Consider the following 20,413-nt stretch of genomic DNA (forward strand, 5'->3'; position numbering starts at 1 on the left):
AGCACTTGTCATTTATTGATTTGTTGATGATAGCCATTCTGACAGGTGTGAGATGGTACCTCATTGTTGTTTTGATTTGCAACTCTCAGATGATTAGTGACTTTGAACATGTTTTCACATGACTCTTGGCCTCCTGTATGTCCACTTTCAAAGTGTCTATTTAGGTCCTTTGCCCATTTTTTGATTGGATTATTTTTCTTTTGTTAAATTTTATGAGTTCCCTGTAAATTTTGGAGATTAAACCCTTATCGGATGTAACATTGGCAAATATGCAGTGGGCTCTCTTATTTTGTTGGTTTCTTTTGCTGTGCAGCTTATTTTGATGAAGTCCCATTTGTTTATTTTCTCCTTAGTTTCCATTGTCCTAGGAGCTGTATCGGTAAAGATATTGCTACCAAATGTCTGGTCTGATATTTTGCTGCCTATGGAGTCTTCTAAGATTTTTATGGTTTCCTGTCTTAAATTCCTTTATCCATTTTGAGTTTATTTTTGTGTATGGTGAAAGTTGGTGATCTACTTTCATTTTTTTTGCATGTATCTGTCCAATTTTCCCAACACCATTTATTGAAGAGATTGTCTTGACTCCATTGTATGCTTCTGCCTCCTTTGTCAAATATTGAGCACAATGGCTTAGATTGAGAAGGGAGAGGGAGATAGAAACATCAATGATGAGAATCATTGATTGGCTGTCTTCTGCACGCCCCTTACTGGGGATCGAGCCCGCAACCCGGGCATGTGCCCTTAAACGGAATCAAACCTGGGACCCTTCAGTCCGCAGGCCGATGCTCTGTCCACTGAGCAAAACCAGCTAGAGCAGGCTATACTTTTAAAATGACTATTTCAAAGGGATGCCTTGAAAGGAGGGCTTAGAGAGGGGCGTGGCAGTTTAAAATCAAGATGACTGTCTCACTGGATTTATTTTAAAAGAACAATTCTATTGTAAATAATACCATTTAAATGACCAGTGCAGAACTTCAAAGGGAAATGGGGGGGGGGGGGGGGAGAATCAAGATGTTGGTTGTAAATGATTCCATTTTACAATGGATGCCTCTATTTTTTTTTTAAATATATCTTATTAATTTTTTACAGAGAGGAAGGGAGAGGGGTAGAGAGTTAGAAACATCGATCAGCTGCCTCCTGCACACTTCCCACTGGGGATGTGTCCGCAACCAAGGTACATGCTCTTGACCGGAATCGAACCTGGGACCCCTCCGTCCGCAGGCTGACGCTCTATCCACTGAGCTAAACCGGCTAGGGCTGGATGCCTCAATTTTTAAACATATGGTATTACTGGTATTTTAAAATAATCTTAATAATTTAATATATTCAAATTTTCTTGGTTGTATTTTAAAATATCTCATGTATATGTGAATTAGAAGTTCAATTTAGGAAGAGAATAATTTAACACTACTTTAGCTGTCAATGATTAAGATGACATGTAAAAACCAAGAATAACAATACTTAAAAAAAAACCAGACTTACAAATTTTCAAATTGAAACTTTATTTTTCGTCTGTATATTCCAACTTTGTAACTTTGTAAAATGGAAAGTGTGTGTGTGTATAGGAGTATGAGTCACATACATCTACACTACCCACACCAAAAAACAGAGAAAACACAAAAATGTTATAAAACAAGGTTTATTCTGCAATACTTTATCATAATGAATTGCATCTTTGATAAAAATAAACTTTATAAACATTTTAATAATCAAGAGATTAGGTACAAAAACTAAACATCTGTTAAGTTGTTTTAATATGAGCAAAGACTGGCAACTGAGAAGGGGTTCACTTGGGCTGGTCATCTACTGGCAGTTAAAACTCAAACTCAGGGCAATTTTTAGGCTACATTAGAAAAGGGGATAAGGAAACAGTATTATTCAAATTTTTTTACTCAAACAGCATTCTTACACTTTAATTAAAAATAAATAATAGTTACAATGAATTGGCAATTATACATTTTTATACACTATATGATGGCAACATAATACTTTAAAATTAAGCACTTAGTTTAATAAGAAATGTACAACACTTTAAAAATAAGTTTTGACAATGGCACTGGCAGTTAGATGCAAAAAAAATTGCTTTAAGAAAAAAATGGCAGGTATAACATTAATATACTTTGTTTTTCAATAAATATTTTGACCACATCATTAACATATTGAAGTAAACTTTGTTTAAATCAAAGCTTACACATTTCAAACAAAAACTATAAAATAGATGTAAACCAGAAAGCCTCAAAGTTCTTATTTAAATGCTATGGTCTTCACAAAAGGTTTTTTAGTTACTATAGTATTTAAGACAATAGTCTTTACAGATTTGTGAAGTATTCACTTCTGTTGCTTAAATTGCTGGGAAAGGCTGGAGAAGGCCTCCTGGTCTACCAAGACACACACATTTCCTCTTTAACTCTTTCTCTAGCTTTGAATTCATGCTAATATTATGTTTAACTGACCATCTAGTATGAACCTTTTACCTAATGTATTAGAAAGTAGCAAAAGAAAAAATATATATATTCTAAAGTTCACTATATACAAAGAAACCTAAGTTAAGAGAAGTCATGCTGGCTATAAGGAGAGCAGGAAAGGCTCAAAGGTGGAAAAAAGGAGGTGATCCACCAATAATTAGCTTTTCCATGAATACAAGTATTGTTTCCTTTTTCTGAATTTGAAAATAAAATATTAACTATTTTAGTAAAATATTGCACAAATAAATTTGAAAAACATATAGTATTCAAGAAACACTGATTATATTTGGGATGTGAAAGATGAAGATTGTGTTGAGGCTAAACTTTTACTAGGGATCTACTTATAAACTGGAATTGGTTCTAACAATTTATATTGGTGTAAGGCAAATTATAAGTTAGCTTAAGTCAGTTTTAAACTATGTTGGAAAATACTTCTCCAGGATTGTTGCTTTTATTACAGTAAGATTTGTTGATGATATATTATTTATAAATACAATTTCCAGTCCATAGAAATTCAAGTGATTTTCCTTAACTGAGTGGTCATTAGCCACGTTTTTATTTCAATACACCTGAGAAATGGGATCATAATGTCTATGGAAGTAATAACGGGGGACCATAATTATAAAGGTTCTTCCCTTTGAAAATAACTATGTTGGTAAATGGAAAGTTAGGCACTGAATTCTGTACAAGAATTAAGTGTAAAATATTGTGTAACTTTTCTGTTAGTTTTTAGTGCAAAATTGTTTATTGCCTTTACTAGTGATAAATATAACTTCAATTTTTAAATTTCTGGGAATACATGGAGAGAGAAAATCAAGCTTAAAGAATTATTGTTACTCATATTAAGACAAAATAATTATGAAGATCTCTTATTAGAATTGAGAAAGACGCTCTCCCTCCTTATCTTCTTCTTCCTTTACTTAGAATAATTATCTCACTAATGGACAGGAACCAGAGAGAACATTTTTGGTACAGAATTTCAGCAGAGCCAGGCTGGTGTGGTTCTGTGGTTTAACACTGACTCAGGAACTAAGAAGTCACTGGTACGAGTCCAGTCAGGGCACATGCTTGGGTTGTGGCCTGGATCCCCAGTATGGGGTGTGCAGGAGGCAGCCGACTGATGTTTCTCTCTCATCGATGTTTCTATATCTCTATCCCTCTCCCTAAAAAATCAATAAAAACATATTAAAAAAAATTTCAGTACAACAAAATAAACTGGAATCAGGTCACTGAAACACTGTTACTAAGGTCTATCGAGAGGGCCATGGTAAATAGTTTAGAAATATTGTTACTAAAATGATGTTTTATAATCTGTGTACTATTTTATACTGTAGTAAAGCAATTTTTGGTGTTAATATTCACTGTCTACAGTAAAAAGTGTCCAACTTGAGTTAGCAACTTTCTGTAGTAGATGTGACATATATGAAAAATCCAAATACCTTACCCTGCATTAAGATTTTTCATTATTAGCAAATTTAAAAATTACTAAATTTCAACAGCACCAATTCTATTAACATAGCTATCCAGGTTCAATTACAATTAACATAGAAACATAACAGATGACAGTTTTGCCCTAATAAAATTTAGAAGTTAAAATATTTATCTCTTAAAAAAATCCCCAAAATGCTTTATAGTCATAGAAATAGCTGAAAGTAACAAATCAAAATCATAAACCTATGTGTGTGTATAAATGTATATACATATATATGTATGTATATATGAAATTATCAGAAAATGAAAACAAGATCACTATGAAACAACATGTTGGAAAATTGCTCTGTCATTCTAAAAGGATATATATAAGTTTAGTATTAGTATCCCTTATACCTTCTGAATAATATAGTCAAACTATACAAATGATATGAAAAAATGTCTCATACAAGCGGATTTGTTCAAATACTTAAAATGCCTTAGTCAATGCACATTTGGAACTGTAATATAAAATCTTTAGGCATGGATTAATGGCACATAATAGGTATTATATTGCCTTCTCAAAAAGATATAATGTGCAAGATTTAATCTTATATAAATTTTGAGATCCATGAAGGTATTTTGTCTCTGTAGGTTTGTTACACTCTTTTTAATTGGGTGTACATACACATTTAAGTCATACAAAGCTTGAACAGATTTTTTCCTAAATGATCTACCTTTATGTATAATGATGTAATATTCAAAATATTTGCACTAAAATACACTCCATTCGTACTACAAGATTTTCAGAATGCAGTACATTTAACAAGCAAATAAAAAGGTTCTCTTATTGCAAAAGTGTGTCAAAATGGATGTTAACTCCATAACACATTCTATGGCTATATCCTCTCATTGGATAGTTTCTATTCAACAAAGACAGCTAGTGGCTAATATTTAAACAATGGTTGCAATGCACTCTGGGAAAAAATAATTCAGTAAATGCTAATGTTTTTGATAAGTAAAAAAAAATTTCAAAGATAATATTATAATAGGAATTGGAGTGCTCTTAAATGAAATTACACCACAAAATGGCCTTTTCTACATCTTATAAATCTTTGCTGTACTCTCTGCCTATGTAACCAAAAGGAATTTTCTAGGCATCTAGGGTCTTTTCCAATTTATATTCAACTTTGTCATGCTTCAACAAAAAAAATTAAAAACAAAAATTAAGACAAAATTAAAAATTCAAATATTATCCTACTGGATTGCATGTGTCAGGAGAGGAGTATGTGAGAGACTGAGCAAAATTTTTAGCTAGATCAGCAGTTGATTACAGACTGAAAAAGAAAACTGAGTTGCCAATTATTACATTTTGGCACATTAAGAGAATAAAAGATTTCTCCTACAAGTTTAAGATAGAAGCTATGGATTTTCTTGTATAAAAATTTCAAAAATCTTAGAAACACATCACCAAAATTATGCTTTTAGAACTTCATATCATATTTATGGTTGGGCATGATCCTAACAGCAATTAATTAACAAAAATTAAAAAAACAAACAAAAATGTTCTCAAATAAACAAGCAATTAGCATCCCTTCCCTCCCCGAAAACAAAAATAAGTCCATATGGCTTTGATATCCCTTGTAAAGAATTAAGAACAGTATTGCCACACTTTAAGATAATTTCACACTAACAGGTATTTCTATTTTTTCCGCTGCTTTTGATTTTGTGTCTTTGCAGTACTTATTAGGGAACCCAGACATGTACGAATTCCAGCAAGGTGGAGTAGAGACCCAGCTGCCTCTTTGAGCTCCTCATCAATTTCTTGACATGACGTTTTCCGCATCTTTTTGCCTGGCTGCCCTTTTGCAGAGTTATCTACACAAGGCTGTGATACATAGCCACTGTCTCCAAGAGGATCATATTCGTAATCAACATCTGTATCTTCTTCACTGTGAAATCCTTCACTGCCATCACTTCCCACATGACTGCTCTTTGGGATAAATTCATATACTTCATCCACAGAAGACAGAGAAGACACACTAGACCTGGATGCGCAACGCTGCGTTGCCATGCTATTTGCACTGTAATTGTGGTCTTCTTTTGGATCAATGCTGGTGGCTAAAGAATCACTCTCTTGTAATCGCATAGCACTGCGATGATTAAATGCATTGCCATAACTCCTTTTTTTCTGGATAGCTGTTTTAAGAGAAAGAGGCTTCTCACCTGTGGAAAATAAAACTTTCAATAGGTAAAATGCATTTGATTGCAAAAACAAGCCATTTAAAACAACTATATCATTACTGAATAGTAAGGGCTGTAAAGTTGGAATGTTTTGTAGGTTCTTAAAAACAAAAACAAAAACAAAAACATGCCCTCTGGCATAGCTCAGTGGTTGAGCATTGACCTATGAACCAGGAGGTCAGGGTTTGATTCCCAGTCAGGGCACATGCCCAGGTTGTGGGCTCAATCCCCAGTGTGGGGGCGTGCAAGAGGCAGCCAATCAATGATTCTCTCTCATCACTGATGTTTCTCCTCCCTTCCTCTCTAAAATCAATAAAAATATATATTTTTAAAAACAAAAAACACAGACCATATCATTCTGTGGGTATTAATCCGAAACATTTTAACACCATTTAATGATATGTCTTGACCTTTCGAGGAAAAATAGAATTATTCTGAACTGCTTGCACAGAATGCCTCATTATTATATGTCTCCACTCATTAACTGTACCATTACAATGGTTTGCTAACCATCTCCTGGTAGGATTTGTAGGTTGTTCCCAATTATTCATTACTACAAATAACATTGCAATGAAAATTCTTCTAGATGCCTTTTCTCACACATATGCAAATAATTTTTAGGAGAAATACCAAGATATGGAATTATTAAGTAAAAGGATATGTACATTTAAAGTTGCAATTAAGTATTTCCAAACTGCCCTTAAAATGGCTGGACCAATTTTTATCCTACAGTCTATGACAATACCCTGTTCCCATACTTAACACTTAACATTATAAATCATTTAATTTTTTCATAATTTCATGGGCAAAAAAAGCATCTCAATATTGTTTCATATTGCATTTCCTTGATTTCTAGAGACGTTGCATATCTTTTCAAATGAGTGTTGTCAATGTGTATTTCTTCTTGAGACCCATCTATTAATATATTTTGCTGGCTTTTCTGTTGAACTGTTTTCTTATTTCTTACTTATAGAATCCTTTTAAATACATATACTCAATATGAATCCTTTCTTTTATATATAAAAAAATGTCCTCCCAGAGTTTTGCTTGTGTTACTTTTCTTAAAGACTTGTCTTGTCAGAACTCTAAATGTTTGATGTTTAATTTAATTTGCCCATTTTTTTCTTTCATGGATTTTGTACTTATATCTTTTTTTTTTTAGTTTATTTTTTTATTGTTGACTAGAGACCCGATGCACAAAATTCTTGCACTTGGGGGTCCCTCAGCCCAGCTTGCGCCCTCTTGCAGTCCAGGAGCCCTCGGGGGATGTCCAACTGACAGCTTAGGCCCACTTCCCTAAGCTGTCAGTTGAACATCCTTAGCACTGCCGTGGAGGCGGGAAAGGCTCCTGCCACCACCACTGCGCTCGCCAGCCGTGAGCCCCTGAGCGGCTCTCCCCCTGTGGGAGCGCACTGACCAGCAGGGGGCAGCTCCTTCATTGAGCGTCTGTCCTCTGGTGGTCATTGCCTGCCATAGTGACCAGTCATTCCACCATTTGGTCGATTTGTACATTACTCTTTTATTATATAGGATAGTATTATAGATGTCCCCTATTTTCCTCGTACTTCCCCACTCCACCCAGCTCCTGCCCAACTCCAAAGAGTCATAAGCACTAGGGAGAAAAGAGGAAAGAGAGATACTGAGAACAGTAGTTACAATTTTTAATATGCCTCTGGACCTATTTTGTTCATCAGTTTATTTTGTTCAATAGTGTCCATGTATAAGTGAGATCCTGTGATATCTGTCTTTCTCTGACTGGCTTATTTCAGTTAGCATAATGGTCTCTAGGTCCATCCATGCTGCTGCAAAGGGTAAGAGATCCTTCTTTTTTATAGCTGCATAGTATTCCACTGTGTAGATGTACCATAACTTTTTTACCCACTCATGTACTGATGGGTACTTGGGCTGTTTCCAGATCTTAGCTATTGCAATAATGCTGCTATGAACATAGGGGTGAATACATTCTTTCTGATTGGTGTTTCAGGATTTTAGAATATATTCCCAGAAATGGAACTGATGGATCAAACAGCAGTTCCATTTTTAATTTTCTGAGAAAAATACATACTGTTTTCAATAGTGGCTGTAATAGTCTACATTCCCACCAGCAGTGTACTATGATTCCCTCTTCTCCACATCCTCACCAGCACTTGTTGTTTGTTGATTTACTTAGGGTAGCCATATTTAAAGAAGGCTTTTCTTTTCCTATTCCAAAGTTATAATTATACTTTCCTATATTTTCTTATTTATAGCTTTCATTTTTACTTTTAAATCTTCAAGCTTAATTTCTAAATACACTATTTCATTTCTTGGTCAATGTAACATGATCTATTATAGCATTAATCTCAATCTTTCAAATGCTCAGTAAAGAAATGGAAATATAGTAAAACAGAAATTAAATTATTCGGATAAAAATACAACTTAGCTGGAAAGAATGATTTGCTATACCATTTAAATATCTTGCATTCTAAATTATATTGAAAAAGGCACTCACAAAAATGTATTTTAAAAATAAAGCATGATTACTTACATTCTAGAATTCCTTGTTCTATAGAAGTATTTAAGAGCATCATTGCAGTGGCAGCATCAATATCAGATTCTGAAAAAGGAAAACTAACAATTTTAATGTTTTTTATTATAGGCATTTGCGTGCACCCAAAGGTAACCAACATTAAGATTTTGGTGTGTATTCTAATTTAAAAAAAGAATAGTGATGGAAGGAGACTTGGCTTGGGGTAGTGAACGCACAATACAATTATGTAGATGATGCATTATAGAATTGTGCACCTAAAACCTATGTCATTTTATTAATCAACTAGAGGCCTGGTGCACGAAATTCGTGCATGGAGGCGGGGGGGTGTCCCTCAGCCCAGCCTGCACCCTCTCCAATCTGGGACCCCTCAAGGGTCCGACTAACCATTTAGGCCCGATCCAGGGAGGATCAGGACTAAACGGGCAGTCAGACATCCCTCTCACAATCCAGGACTGCTGGCTCCCAACTGCTCGCCTGCCTGCCTTCCTGATTGCCCCAACCGCTTCTGCCTGCCAGCTTGATCACCCCCTAACCACTCCCCTGCCACCCTGATTGATGCCTAACTGCTCCCCTGCCAGCCTGTTTGCCCCTAACTGCCCTCCCTTGCAGGCCTGGTCACCCCTAAGTGCCCTCCCCTGCAGGCCTGGTCCCCCCCAACTGCCCTTCCCTGTAGGCCTGGGTCTCCCCCAACTGCCCTCCCCTGTAGGCCTGGGTCCCCCCAACTGCCCTCCCCTGCAGGCCCGGTCACCCCCAACTTCCCTCCTCTGCTGGCCTAGTCACCCCTAACTGCCCTCCCCTGCAGGCTTGATTGCCCCCAACTGCCCTCCCTTGCAGGCCTGGTCCCTCCCAACTGCCCTCCTCTGCTGGCCATCTTGTGGTGGCCATCTTGTGTCCACATGGGGGCAGCCATCTTGTGTGTTGGAATGATGGTCAATTTGCATATTACTCTTTTATTAGATAGGATGTCATCCCAATAAATTCAATAAAAATTAAAAAAAAAATAAACAAAATGAAGTACATACTTTGCCATCTGCTTTTGTTCACTTAAAATTATGAACAGTTTTGTGAATAGTATTGAAAAAAGGAGGATTGACAGGTATAGAGATAATAAAAGTTTTATTCTTTAATTATTTACAATGAAAATCAAAACCTAAACTCCAGTTCAATAAGGTTTGTCCTTAAACAGACTAAATTACCTAGGAATGTATATTAAGGCATTATTACTTTTTAACATTAAAAAAAAATCCTTATCTAGTCATATCTGCAATTATAAAGTAATGCATTAATCACATGCTAAAGGAAATAAAAATAAATGTAATTGGACAGTCTAGTCATATGAATATACAAATGCTAAAGGAATAATTATTGCTGGCACAAAAATATTAGTACTAGTATCTTTAGTCATAATTATATATAAGCCTATGTGTACTATAGATTTATATAATATTCAAGAGGTCAAACATAATTATGAATATTCCATAAGAAAAATGGGCTGGTAAAACCAGCAGGTTCTACTCCAGATAAGGTCATTTTGCTCTCATATCTATTTTTCTACTGAAAGGCCCTCTCCATCTTAGTGATCTATTAATTTGAATAACTGTAACTGAATAAAAGTGAAATGGTATAACCTAAAATATGAAAGAAAAGTTAGAAAATATTTAAACTTTTTAGATTATAAAGGATAAGTTTAAAATAAGACTCAGACATGAAACCTCCCATTTCTATCTCAAAGCTAGAAAAATTTTATTATCCCAGTTTTCCATTTTACTTGCAATATCTAATTATAAAGTTATTTTAAATAATAAAGTCATAAAGATACTGACTTGTTCTTCCCTCAACTTCACTGTAAATTCCATAAAGGCAGGCAATGTTTGTTACTGACTTTAAGTAAATCAGAAGATGGTTGTTATGAGGAAGTACACATAATATTAGAGCTCTTTTCCTTTAAATAAAATGTGACCTCATGAAACAAAGTCTCTACATGAATGTCTTTCCAATTAGACTGTCAGCTTCTTTAGGGTAGGAAACATTATCTTACCTTTTGTCTTCCATAATACCTGGGAACAACAGTAGGTCCTTAATAAATGTGGAAAGAGTAAGTATATTATATCTTTGCCCTCCTTTCCTTAGATTAAGCTGAGTATCACTAAATTACTAACTAACATTGAGTACTTTCAATAGTCTTGGCATATTTTAAGTATTATTAACTCATCTAATTTTCACAACTTTATGATACGTGTACTATTAGTATTTCCATCTTAAAGATGGGAAAACAGACACAGAGGATGAATCTCTAGGAATGAGAAGTAGGATTTGAACCTCAGTAGTCTACCTCCAGAACTCAGGCCTTCAATTTTTACTCCATCATCAGCCCTTAATAGGAAATTCTGCAGAAAATTACAGAATATACTGGAAATTATTGATTCCGTTATTCATTCAATAAACCAAGTGTCCTGTTATAAGCCTGACATTATTTCATACAGCAGAAAACGAAAAAGGAAAATCCCTAACCTCTCAAAACACAAAGAAATAATTAAAGTACAATAAGCCAGAGAGTCATAAGCACTAGGGAGAAAAATTAGAGGAAAGGGAGATACTGAGAAAAGTAGTTACAATTTTTAATACAGAGGTTAGGGAAGAGGAGAGGGTAACAGTTGAACAAAGACTTCAGGAAGGTCAGAGAATGAAGAAGCCATGTGCATATCCGAAGGAAAAGCATTTAGGCAGAAAGAGCAAGTGAAAAAAAAATTCAATGATTCCCACATGTCATAGCCACGAGGCTAGCAAAACAAAGACCTCTCCTTTTCCTTTTAGAAAGAGACTTGACTACAACTTTGATAGAGTTCAGTATTCTAATGTGTCTTTGAAGTGAAAAAGGTGCAGCCCTTAGCCCATATTGTATCTCTGTGTGAGTTGGAAAAAAGGCAACCCTGCCTCCAGGTGAATGCTTCCCTGTATCAAGGCACACAGCTTGAAGACTGGAAGGTGGGCTGGATTTCAGACCCCACTCTTTCCTCAGCCAGGTGTCCTTATGCAGGACACAACTTGCATGGCATTATGCAAATGCACAGAGATTTTCCTACTCAATGAAATAATTTTTCTTTTAACAAAAAAAGGTCTTCCTTATTTCCAATTATATATATATATATATAAAATATAATAGAATCTAAATTTATATATATATAAAGGATGTGGTGGGGAAGGAGCAAATCTAATACTGAAATTCATTATGAGGAAATAATTTCAGAAAATTTATAATCTTATAAAACTTATAATCTTATAAATGTAACATATAAAACCTTATTAAAATTTAGTATATCTCTAACTTCCATTACAATTCAAGGAGTTATATTTCTGAACACTATACCTAAAACTAAAGAAAACTGATAATAGGCTTATTTTGGCAATTATAAGTAAGCTGCATGAACACCATTTCTTTTCTTAGTTTTTGAATATTTAAAGTGATAACAAAATGAGGTACTATTTTTGTAACAGTAGAATAATAGATGTTTTCCTTAAATAGATTTATTTCTTGTAGAAAATTTATTATACCTAATTAATTTGAACTCTCCCTATAAAATTAACTTTATAGAACCAAATACTTCTGTGCAAGATTTTATCTACATTTGATTTGTTTGCTTTAGAACATTTATAAGTATGCTTCCCACAATGCATTGCCAATTAATGCTAACTCTGATTTAAAGTTTAACTTCACCATTAAAATATTCATTAGAAAAAGAAGCCATAACACTTGGTAATCAAGAACACCTGATTATCAATGATTTGTCCAAGATACAATTTGAACTTCTTGGAACAAAAACTCCCTGTACAGCTTTACAACATTTTTTTTTCTTCTTTAACCCTCACCTGAGGATATGTTTTCATTGATTTTTAGAGAGAAGAGGGAGAAGAAGAGAGAAACATCGATGTGAGAGAAACATCAATTGGTTGCCTCTCCTATGTGCCCCGACCGGGAATTGAATCCCCAACCTAGGTATGTACCCTGACCAGGAACCAAAATCCGCCACCTTTTTGGTGTATGGGACAACACTCCAACTAACTGAGCCATCTGGGCAAGGCTACAACAATTTTTATTTATAGTACCCAATCTGTCTTGGTATTAAGATTAAACTGAAGACTTATTCATTGTCACAATGAAAAACACCTCGTATTTTTTCATTGTAAGTATTTAACACTATTTTAAAGGTGGCTCTGTTTTTAAACACATACTATTAGCTATATTACCTAACATATCCAGTTCATGAAGAAAAAAATTTTGTTTCTTAAGTCTTTTGTATATATTTTCCGACACTACTTAGATTAAGCAAATAATTCACTTACAGTTAAAAGTCAGTTGTCATTAGAACCACAAAAGTGATCCAAATAGGGATTTTAAAAAACAACAGTTCGAAGTCATATTATTTCCCTTTTTAGCCTTCCTAGTTCTGATTGGAGTTTAAAACATACTACTGATTTAATGACTGGTTCAAATAAATTTCTGTCAGTAGTGTGAACTCACACATTTCCTTAGTCTTGCTTGCTGCTGGAAAATTAATAATAGTTGAGAAAAAATTTAAAAGGCACAAGTTTTAGCCCTGTGAAAGTGAGGATTATAAGATAACAAGTTTCTATTATCTGATTCTCAAGTCCATTTGCTTAAGGAATGATATGAGAAGCATAGAGGCAGAATTTAAATGGACATAAGCGCAACAATAAGTATAAGAAGATTTATTGCCTCCATCAAAACATACACATTTACAGAGCACCCAAATGGAGAAGCTGTCTCTTGTGATTCTTTAAAGATTCTTTAGGAGAGCAATTTCAATAAATTACAACACTTTAAGCTGCCTGGACCATGGGTTTACTTTCATTTCAATAAAGACACAAATTATGCTAATTTGCAACCTTAAATTAAATTTAGATTTGCACTTAGCCTCTAACATCACCATTAACTATCTAAATTTTATATCTGTTGTAGTAAACTAGTGCTTATGTATAAATACTAAAATCTACTAATTAGAATGTAAGTTCCATTTTTGTCTGCATTGTTTTTCACTGATGAATTTACTATAAATGCACAGCACACCAAACATTGACAAAAAAGGTTTTGTTTTACTATCTCAGTATGAGATTCCTGTGCCACCTGCTACTGTTATACAATACTGTAACATAGATGCTAGTATATATAATCAGTCATTTTAAGGTGAACAAGAGTGACAACTATACTTTTTATTATTATTTTTTATATATTTTTTTATACTTTTTATTAGAGGCCCGGCCTGCACCCAACCGCTCGCCTGCCTGCCTGATCGCCCCTAACCACCTCTGCCTGCCTGCCTGATCGCCCCTAACCGCCTCTGCCCCAGCCCCCATCTGCCGTGGCGGCCGCCTTTGCCTCACCCCTGCTGTTGCAGCTTCATCTGGAAAGTCGTCCAGAAGGACGCCCGGAACGACATCTAGAAGGTCGTTTGGCTGTCTGGTCTAATTAGCATATTATACTTTTATTATTATAGATTATTATTATAGACTATTTCTTTTAATTTTATTTCTTATATGATTTTATTGATTTTAGAGAGAGAGAAAGGGAGAGGGAGAGAAATGTCAATGAGAGAAAAACATAGATCAGCTGTCTCCTGCATGCTCCCTACTAGAGACAGAGCCTGCAACTCGGGCATGTGTCTCGACTGGGAATTGAACTGGTGACCTCTCGGTGCATGGGACGACGCTCAACCAACTGAGCCACACTGATCAGGGCAAGACAACTATACTTTAAACAAACTGCTGCACCCATTTTGGCTGATACTGGTTTCTGAAGTTCCTAAGCCTAATGTGTAACGCTCTTATGTGTCTAAATATAGCTCTAATATAATAATTAGAAAGGTGTTTCCATGAAGTGATAGATGAAAATAACATTGGACTCTAACATTGGAGCCCAACAGTGCACCTAAGTAATCTTTACAAAACTGATAATATCACCGCATTCTTTAAAGCCCTTCAGCAGCTTCCCCAATGACCCATATCTGGTAGGAGTGTAGGCTCTGAAATCAAAGTTCCTTCTATAGCATTTACCAGTTATGTGACCTTGAGAAAGTTACTTAATTTCTCCAAACAACAGTGTCCTTATTTGTAAAATATAGTAACAATACCTCAAAGAGTTGTTGTAAGGGTTAAATGTAGGGAACTATATGTTAATTAATATTTTAATTACAGAAAAAAGTTCAAACTCATGTTAACAAAGTTCTCCTTGATTTGCTTAAGCTTTTTCTTTTGTCTTGTTCATGTTAAATAATCACATCTACACCCACTAGACCAAGGCTACCTGGTCTTCTTCTATACTTGTAGGCTTCAGCCTGCATTTCCCAGTAACTGCACCCTACCAAAACTCTACCCAAAGTTAAGTATACTCCAAACTTTTGAGCCCAACTCAAACACACTCTTTCTCTTCTAAGAGGCCTTTCCTGAGTTACCTCTAAGCTTAATTTGCCATTCACTTCCTTTCCTGCCAGTGTACTCTGCATAATTCTCGCCAACCTTCTTCAATTAAACTGTATGTTTTCTGAGATCAGGACCTGGGTCTCTCTCATCTCTGTATATCCCAAAGCACCCACTACAGTGTCTAGCACTGTGTAAGAACTCAACAATTACTTGTAGAATAAATAATTGTTTATTCATTTAGTATTGTATTTTTCAAACTTTTCCCCAGAAAATATATCTAGAGAGAATAAAAAGCAAATCTCCTCAGAAGTCTATGAAAATGCCCTAAAGCAACCTAATTTAAATATATATTTTCTTAAGTTTTTGTAAAGTCTATTCCAGGCTAGACCTGCATTTTTTTTACCCCAGAATACTAATACCTACCCCACCAAGTTACTTCTTACTAGGGGAATAGGTCTAAGACTTATCAGTACAGAGATGAAGGGAAATAAAGTGTTAGCAGCAATGGGGAGATGATGCATAACATACAGAAATCATTAAATGAAAGGGAAGTACATACACAAATTATAAAAACCGGGGATTGAAACTAGCAGGAGAAACTTGTGAAAATGTCTGCTCCCCAAAGGGAATTTAGAAGCAGAATTTAGATGATATGAGAAAAGAACAAGACAAGATTCTAAATAAACCCCAGAATTCAGAAAGAAAATGTTCTCAAAATGTGTATAGAAACTGAGCTTGAAAGAGTAAGCGTCAGAAATTAGTGAGGTAATACAAAGATAAAGGAAGTTTCAACAATACATAAACATAAAGAGAAACCACATATATCCATTAGGTAATAGAAAAATGGATACTTACCTTACGATATGCCAGAACATATCTGAAGTGGACTCCATATCCACTAAACTTCCTTGCAAAGTTCTCTTAAACTTTTTCCATTCTCTCCTTCCCTTGTTAAAGACCAATATTATACTGCTTCCTATGCTCAGCTTAGTGAAATTCCAAAGAGACAATGTGTCTCTGATATATGAAAATGCTTTTGGTCTGTGAATTTCTCTTTTTAAAAAAATCACAGAAATCTATCTAGGCTCCAAAGCAACAATGCTAGAAACTTTATATTAACACATTACTAATCTATAATATCAATTATGAGTAGGGGAAAACCCACTAAAATTCAGAACTTTTATATACTTTCAAAAAGAAGTTTATGAAATTTTAAAAATTAACTTATTGTCTTCTTAAAGTTCTTTTAACTTAAATAACCTATAAAAATTATTCTGAACTTTATTTAACTCAGGGGTTGGCAAACTTCTGTAAAGGATCAATAAGTAAATATTTTAGGCTTTGTGGGCCAAGAGGCAAAACCAAGGATACAATATAGAGGTCTCTGTTGTAACTACTTGACTCTGCTGTTGCAGCAAATTTCCACAAGCCTCAAAATATTATTTTTATTTTTTCAACTACGTACAAGTGTAAAACCATCCCTAATTTACAGGCTATGCAGAAACAGGTGGCAGGCCAAATACCAGTATATTCCGTAGGCCATAAATTGCCAACCTCCTATTCTAATCTAAGATGTACTTTGAGAAATATCTTCCTATTTTTAAGGAAAAATACATGTTAAAGGAAATGAAAATGGGATATAAAACAGTATATATAGTATGAGCCCAGTATTTGGAGAAAAGATATGTCTATGTGTGTGTCTGTGCATGCACACAAACATACCTACTCATGAAAAAAAAACATAATAAGGACCAAAGCGATTGTATCAAAATGTTTACAGTAGAAAGGGTAGGTTTTTAGTTACTCCTTTATAAATATTTTTATTTTTCAAATTTTCTACAATAAACCTATAATTGCTTTATAATTAGAAAAAAATTTCAACCCTAATATTTTACCTAAAATTCTATGATTTAAAATACTGATCTTATACATACCTTTGAGGGTTTGCACCTGATTCTGCTTGAGTACAGAGCTTAAGTAGTGAGGTGATAAAGAGCCACTGAAAAAGAGATAAGACAAAAAAACTTATAAAAATCTTTATTTTGCTTGTTACAGAACTTAGTCACAAACACAACTAATTTCTAAAAAAAAAAGCCCAAACAATTTTTACCTTGTTTTCTTTGTTTAATACTACTTAGTTTAGGAAGAGAATGCCAAAGCAGAAAGAACATAAGATCAAGATTAAATCACAACTATTTGGATGTTCTTAGGCAAAATAATTAATCTCTTAGTTTCTTCATCTGTAAAATAGGAATAATTAAACCTCCCACATAGAGATTCTCTGCCAATTAAATAAGAACAATGCATTTAAAATACTTGGAACAATAAAAACAAAAATAAAATACTTGGAACAATAGCAATACATAATAGTATTTGGTGTTGTATTGAATGCTTAAGTTTGACATTTTATCACTATAGGTATTACCACAAAAATTAAAGAGTTTATGAAAACAAATGTTTAAGGAACACTGAATGATAATGATGCAAAACAGATTAAGTTCCTGATTTTATTAGTAAATATCATTATCACATTGAACTTTCTATATCCATGAAAAGAGACCAGCAATTTCTTTTTAATTCCAAAGATTAAAACATTTTTGGGACAAACTACTTCTGTTTTTTGGAGTTTGTTACAGTGTAACAAATCTATTTTTCTAACCAAATTAAGTATATTCTATTCACAGTTTTATATACACTATCTCATTCTCTTCCTTAGAATTACCAATTATGATATGAAAGGGCCACACAAAAGCAGGTCAGCTGGAACTATCATTTTGCCAAATAATGTAAAGGAAAAAATGTTTCTAAAAATAGGTGCCCTAGTCAGTTTGGCTCAGTGGATAAAGCATCAGCCCACAGTCTGAAGGGCCCCTGGTTCAATTCCAGTCAAGGGCATGTACCTCAGTTGCAGGCTCAATCCCCCAGGCCTGGTTGGGGCCTATGTGGGATGCAACCAATCAATGTGTCTCTCTTACATCAATATTTCTTTCTCTCTCCCCGCCCCACCCTTACACTCTTTCTCTCTCTCTCTCTAAAAAAAAAAAAAAAAAAAAAAAAAAAAATCAATGGAAAAATATCCTCATGTGAGGATTAACAGAAAAAATAAACAAAAATACTAAGTAATGTTTAAGGTCAAAGATTATAACCTTTATGTTGTCATTGTTTTATCTACCTATTTTAAGCCATAAATCATTTTTATTTACCTTTAAACATATGATTTAAAAAATGTAAACATGAAAATGCAACATATCAAAGACACAATGAAGTGTGTTTTTGATGGTATACAAAAAATTGCACCAATTCTCCCACTTAATCTTTTCTTTTTTGTTGCTAATCCTCACCCAAGGATATTTTTCCCATTGATTTTCAAAGAGAGTAGAAGGGAGGGAGAAGAGGGGAACAGAGAGAAAGAAACATCAATGTGAGAGACAGACTGACTGGTTGCCTCCTGCATGCAACCCATCCAGGCCAGGGAAGAATCTGCAACCGAGGTACGTGCCTTTGACAGGGAATCAAACCCTGGACACTTCAGTGTGTGAGCTGACGCTATAACCACTTAAGTACACCAGCCAGGGCTCCCATTTAATCTTTAATTTAAAAAATAGCATAGCTAAATAAAACAGATAAGTGATCCTCATTGAACTTATCAATTTCTAAATTATCATTTTTTTAACCAGAACATAAGCACCAACATTAACTAATAAAGATATCAACTCCTAAACAATGAAGATATAATCTGATAATTTCTATATTTCATTCATAAGAATAAATCACTCAGTAGTTCTTGTTACAATGATCCTTTTACCTACTAATATGGTAAATAAGCTTAAAATCTCTAAGAGTATCCTAGATAATGAAAGGCTAATATGCAAATCGACTGAACAGCGGAATGACCGGTTGCTATGATGTGCAATGACCACCAGGGGCAGATGCACAACGCAGGAGCTGCCCCCTGGTGGTCAATGCGCTCCCACAGGGGGAGCACCACTCAGCCCAAAGCCCTGAGCCAGGCTCACAGCTGGCAAGCACAGTGGCGGTGGCGGGGGCCTCTCCCGCCTCCATGGCAGCACTAAGGATGTCCAACTGCCGGCTTAGGCCCGCTCCCTTAAGCCATCAGTTGGACATCCCCCAAGGGCTCCCAGACTGCGAGAGGGCATAGGCCGGGCTGAGGGACCCTCCCTGCGTGCACAAATTTCGTGCACCAGGCCTCTAGTATGTACATAAATTTCAGCATTAGCCTTACTTATTTTTTTACTGTATTTTAGCTACCTCTAAAAGTTATCTAATAATATTTTAAGAAACTAGTATATGAAGTGGTGATAACTGTTGTAGCTGGGAATTCATTATAACTTTCTCCCTACTTTTTTGTATGTTTGAAAATTTCCACTTATTACTTTAATTAAAAAGGTTTAAAATTTTTCCAAAAATCACATTAACCATTATAGAAACTCTTAAAAATATCTTGACAAAATCTGGCATTTTTAATTCAAATGAATGTACATTAATAGAATTAAAAAAGATTCTGAAAGCTTCTCTAGAAAAAGGAAACAAAATCAGATTTAAGGAAATCGTATCATTTTCAGATGCAATTTAAAATGGGAAAGCTATAAGACCAAGAGGAGTCACTGAGTTTGAAAGCAAAAGGCAAGGAAATACATTACAACTGTATTTACCTGCAAAATCAAAACAAAATGTTACAATTACAAACAATCATCTTACTTAAACATTTTTAAATATACCTTTAATTTCCCACATCATTAGGACAGCATTAGTATTGCAGACAATTAAAATGATTTAGCCTTTTGTAACTTAAAATCATATAACTGTCTTTAGAGTTTAGTTATAATATATTCAGAACTGACTACATTTTCCAGAATTTATGTTCTTAACTATCCAATATCCTGTTTCCTAATAACACAAGTTAGACTATAAGTAAAACTGCCTTACGCTAATGTCTTATCCATAAATAATTGTCAATAAAAAAACGCCAAACCCCTACAACTTTGTTGAGTTTCTCCATCTCATACAGGGAAATCTTATAAAGCACCATTGATACTTCTATGGAAGATCCCGTACCTTTCTGGAGATGTTAATGCTGAAGGGAAAGGTTGCTTCTTCAGTGCTTGCATAAGGTTGGGTTTATATTCTGGATCAACACACCATAAGGAACCTTTCCCGTTAACCTAAAATAAAATACACAAGAATTAATAACCTGAAACTTTAATCTGTGAAAATGATATAACCCCTAAGTTATACGGTAACCAGCATGGAGGGCTGTACAAAGTGGCCCTCCACACTTTCAGATGTCAATAAATGTTAGCCATTATTA

General features: G+C 34.6%; 1 protein-coding gene across 3 annotated transcripts in view; it reads right to left on the reverse strand.

Moving 5' to 3' along the window:
• Positions 1-1,623: 1,623 nt before the first annotated feature.
• The window catches only part of FOXN2 (forkhead box N2), a 62,508-nt gene continuing 43,718 nt past the window's right edge, over positions 1,624-20,413 (reverse strand). For 2 of the 3 annotated variants that reach the window (XM_080683211.1, XM_080683212.1), the window contains exons 3-6: positions 20,161-20,267; positions 17,019-17,083; positions 8,647-8,715; positions 1,624-6,101 (exon numbers count right to left, since the gene is read on the reverse strand). In XM_080683211.1, the coding sequence (XP_080539337.1) occupies positions 5,578-6,101; positions 8,647-8,715; positions 17,019-17,083; positions 20,161-20,267 (765 nt within the window). In that variant the 3' untranslated portion in view covers positions 1,624-5,577. Of the gene's footprint in view, positions 6,102-8,646; positions 8,716-10,687; positions 10,726-17,018; positions 17,084-20,160; positions 20,268-20,413 lie in introns of all 3 variants that reach the window. The other variant, XM_080683213.1, reaches the window with a different exon arrangement.

The sequence above is a fragment of the Plecotus auritus genome, assembly GCF_963455305.1.
Source record: "Plecotus auritus genome assembly, chromosome: 8".
In the NCBI taxonomy this organism is placed as follows: domain Eukaryota; kingdom Metazoa; phylum Chordata; class Mammalia; order Chiroptera; family Vespertilionidae; genus Plecotus; species Plecotus auritus.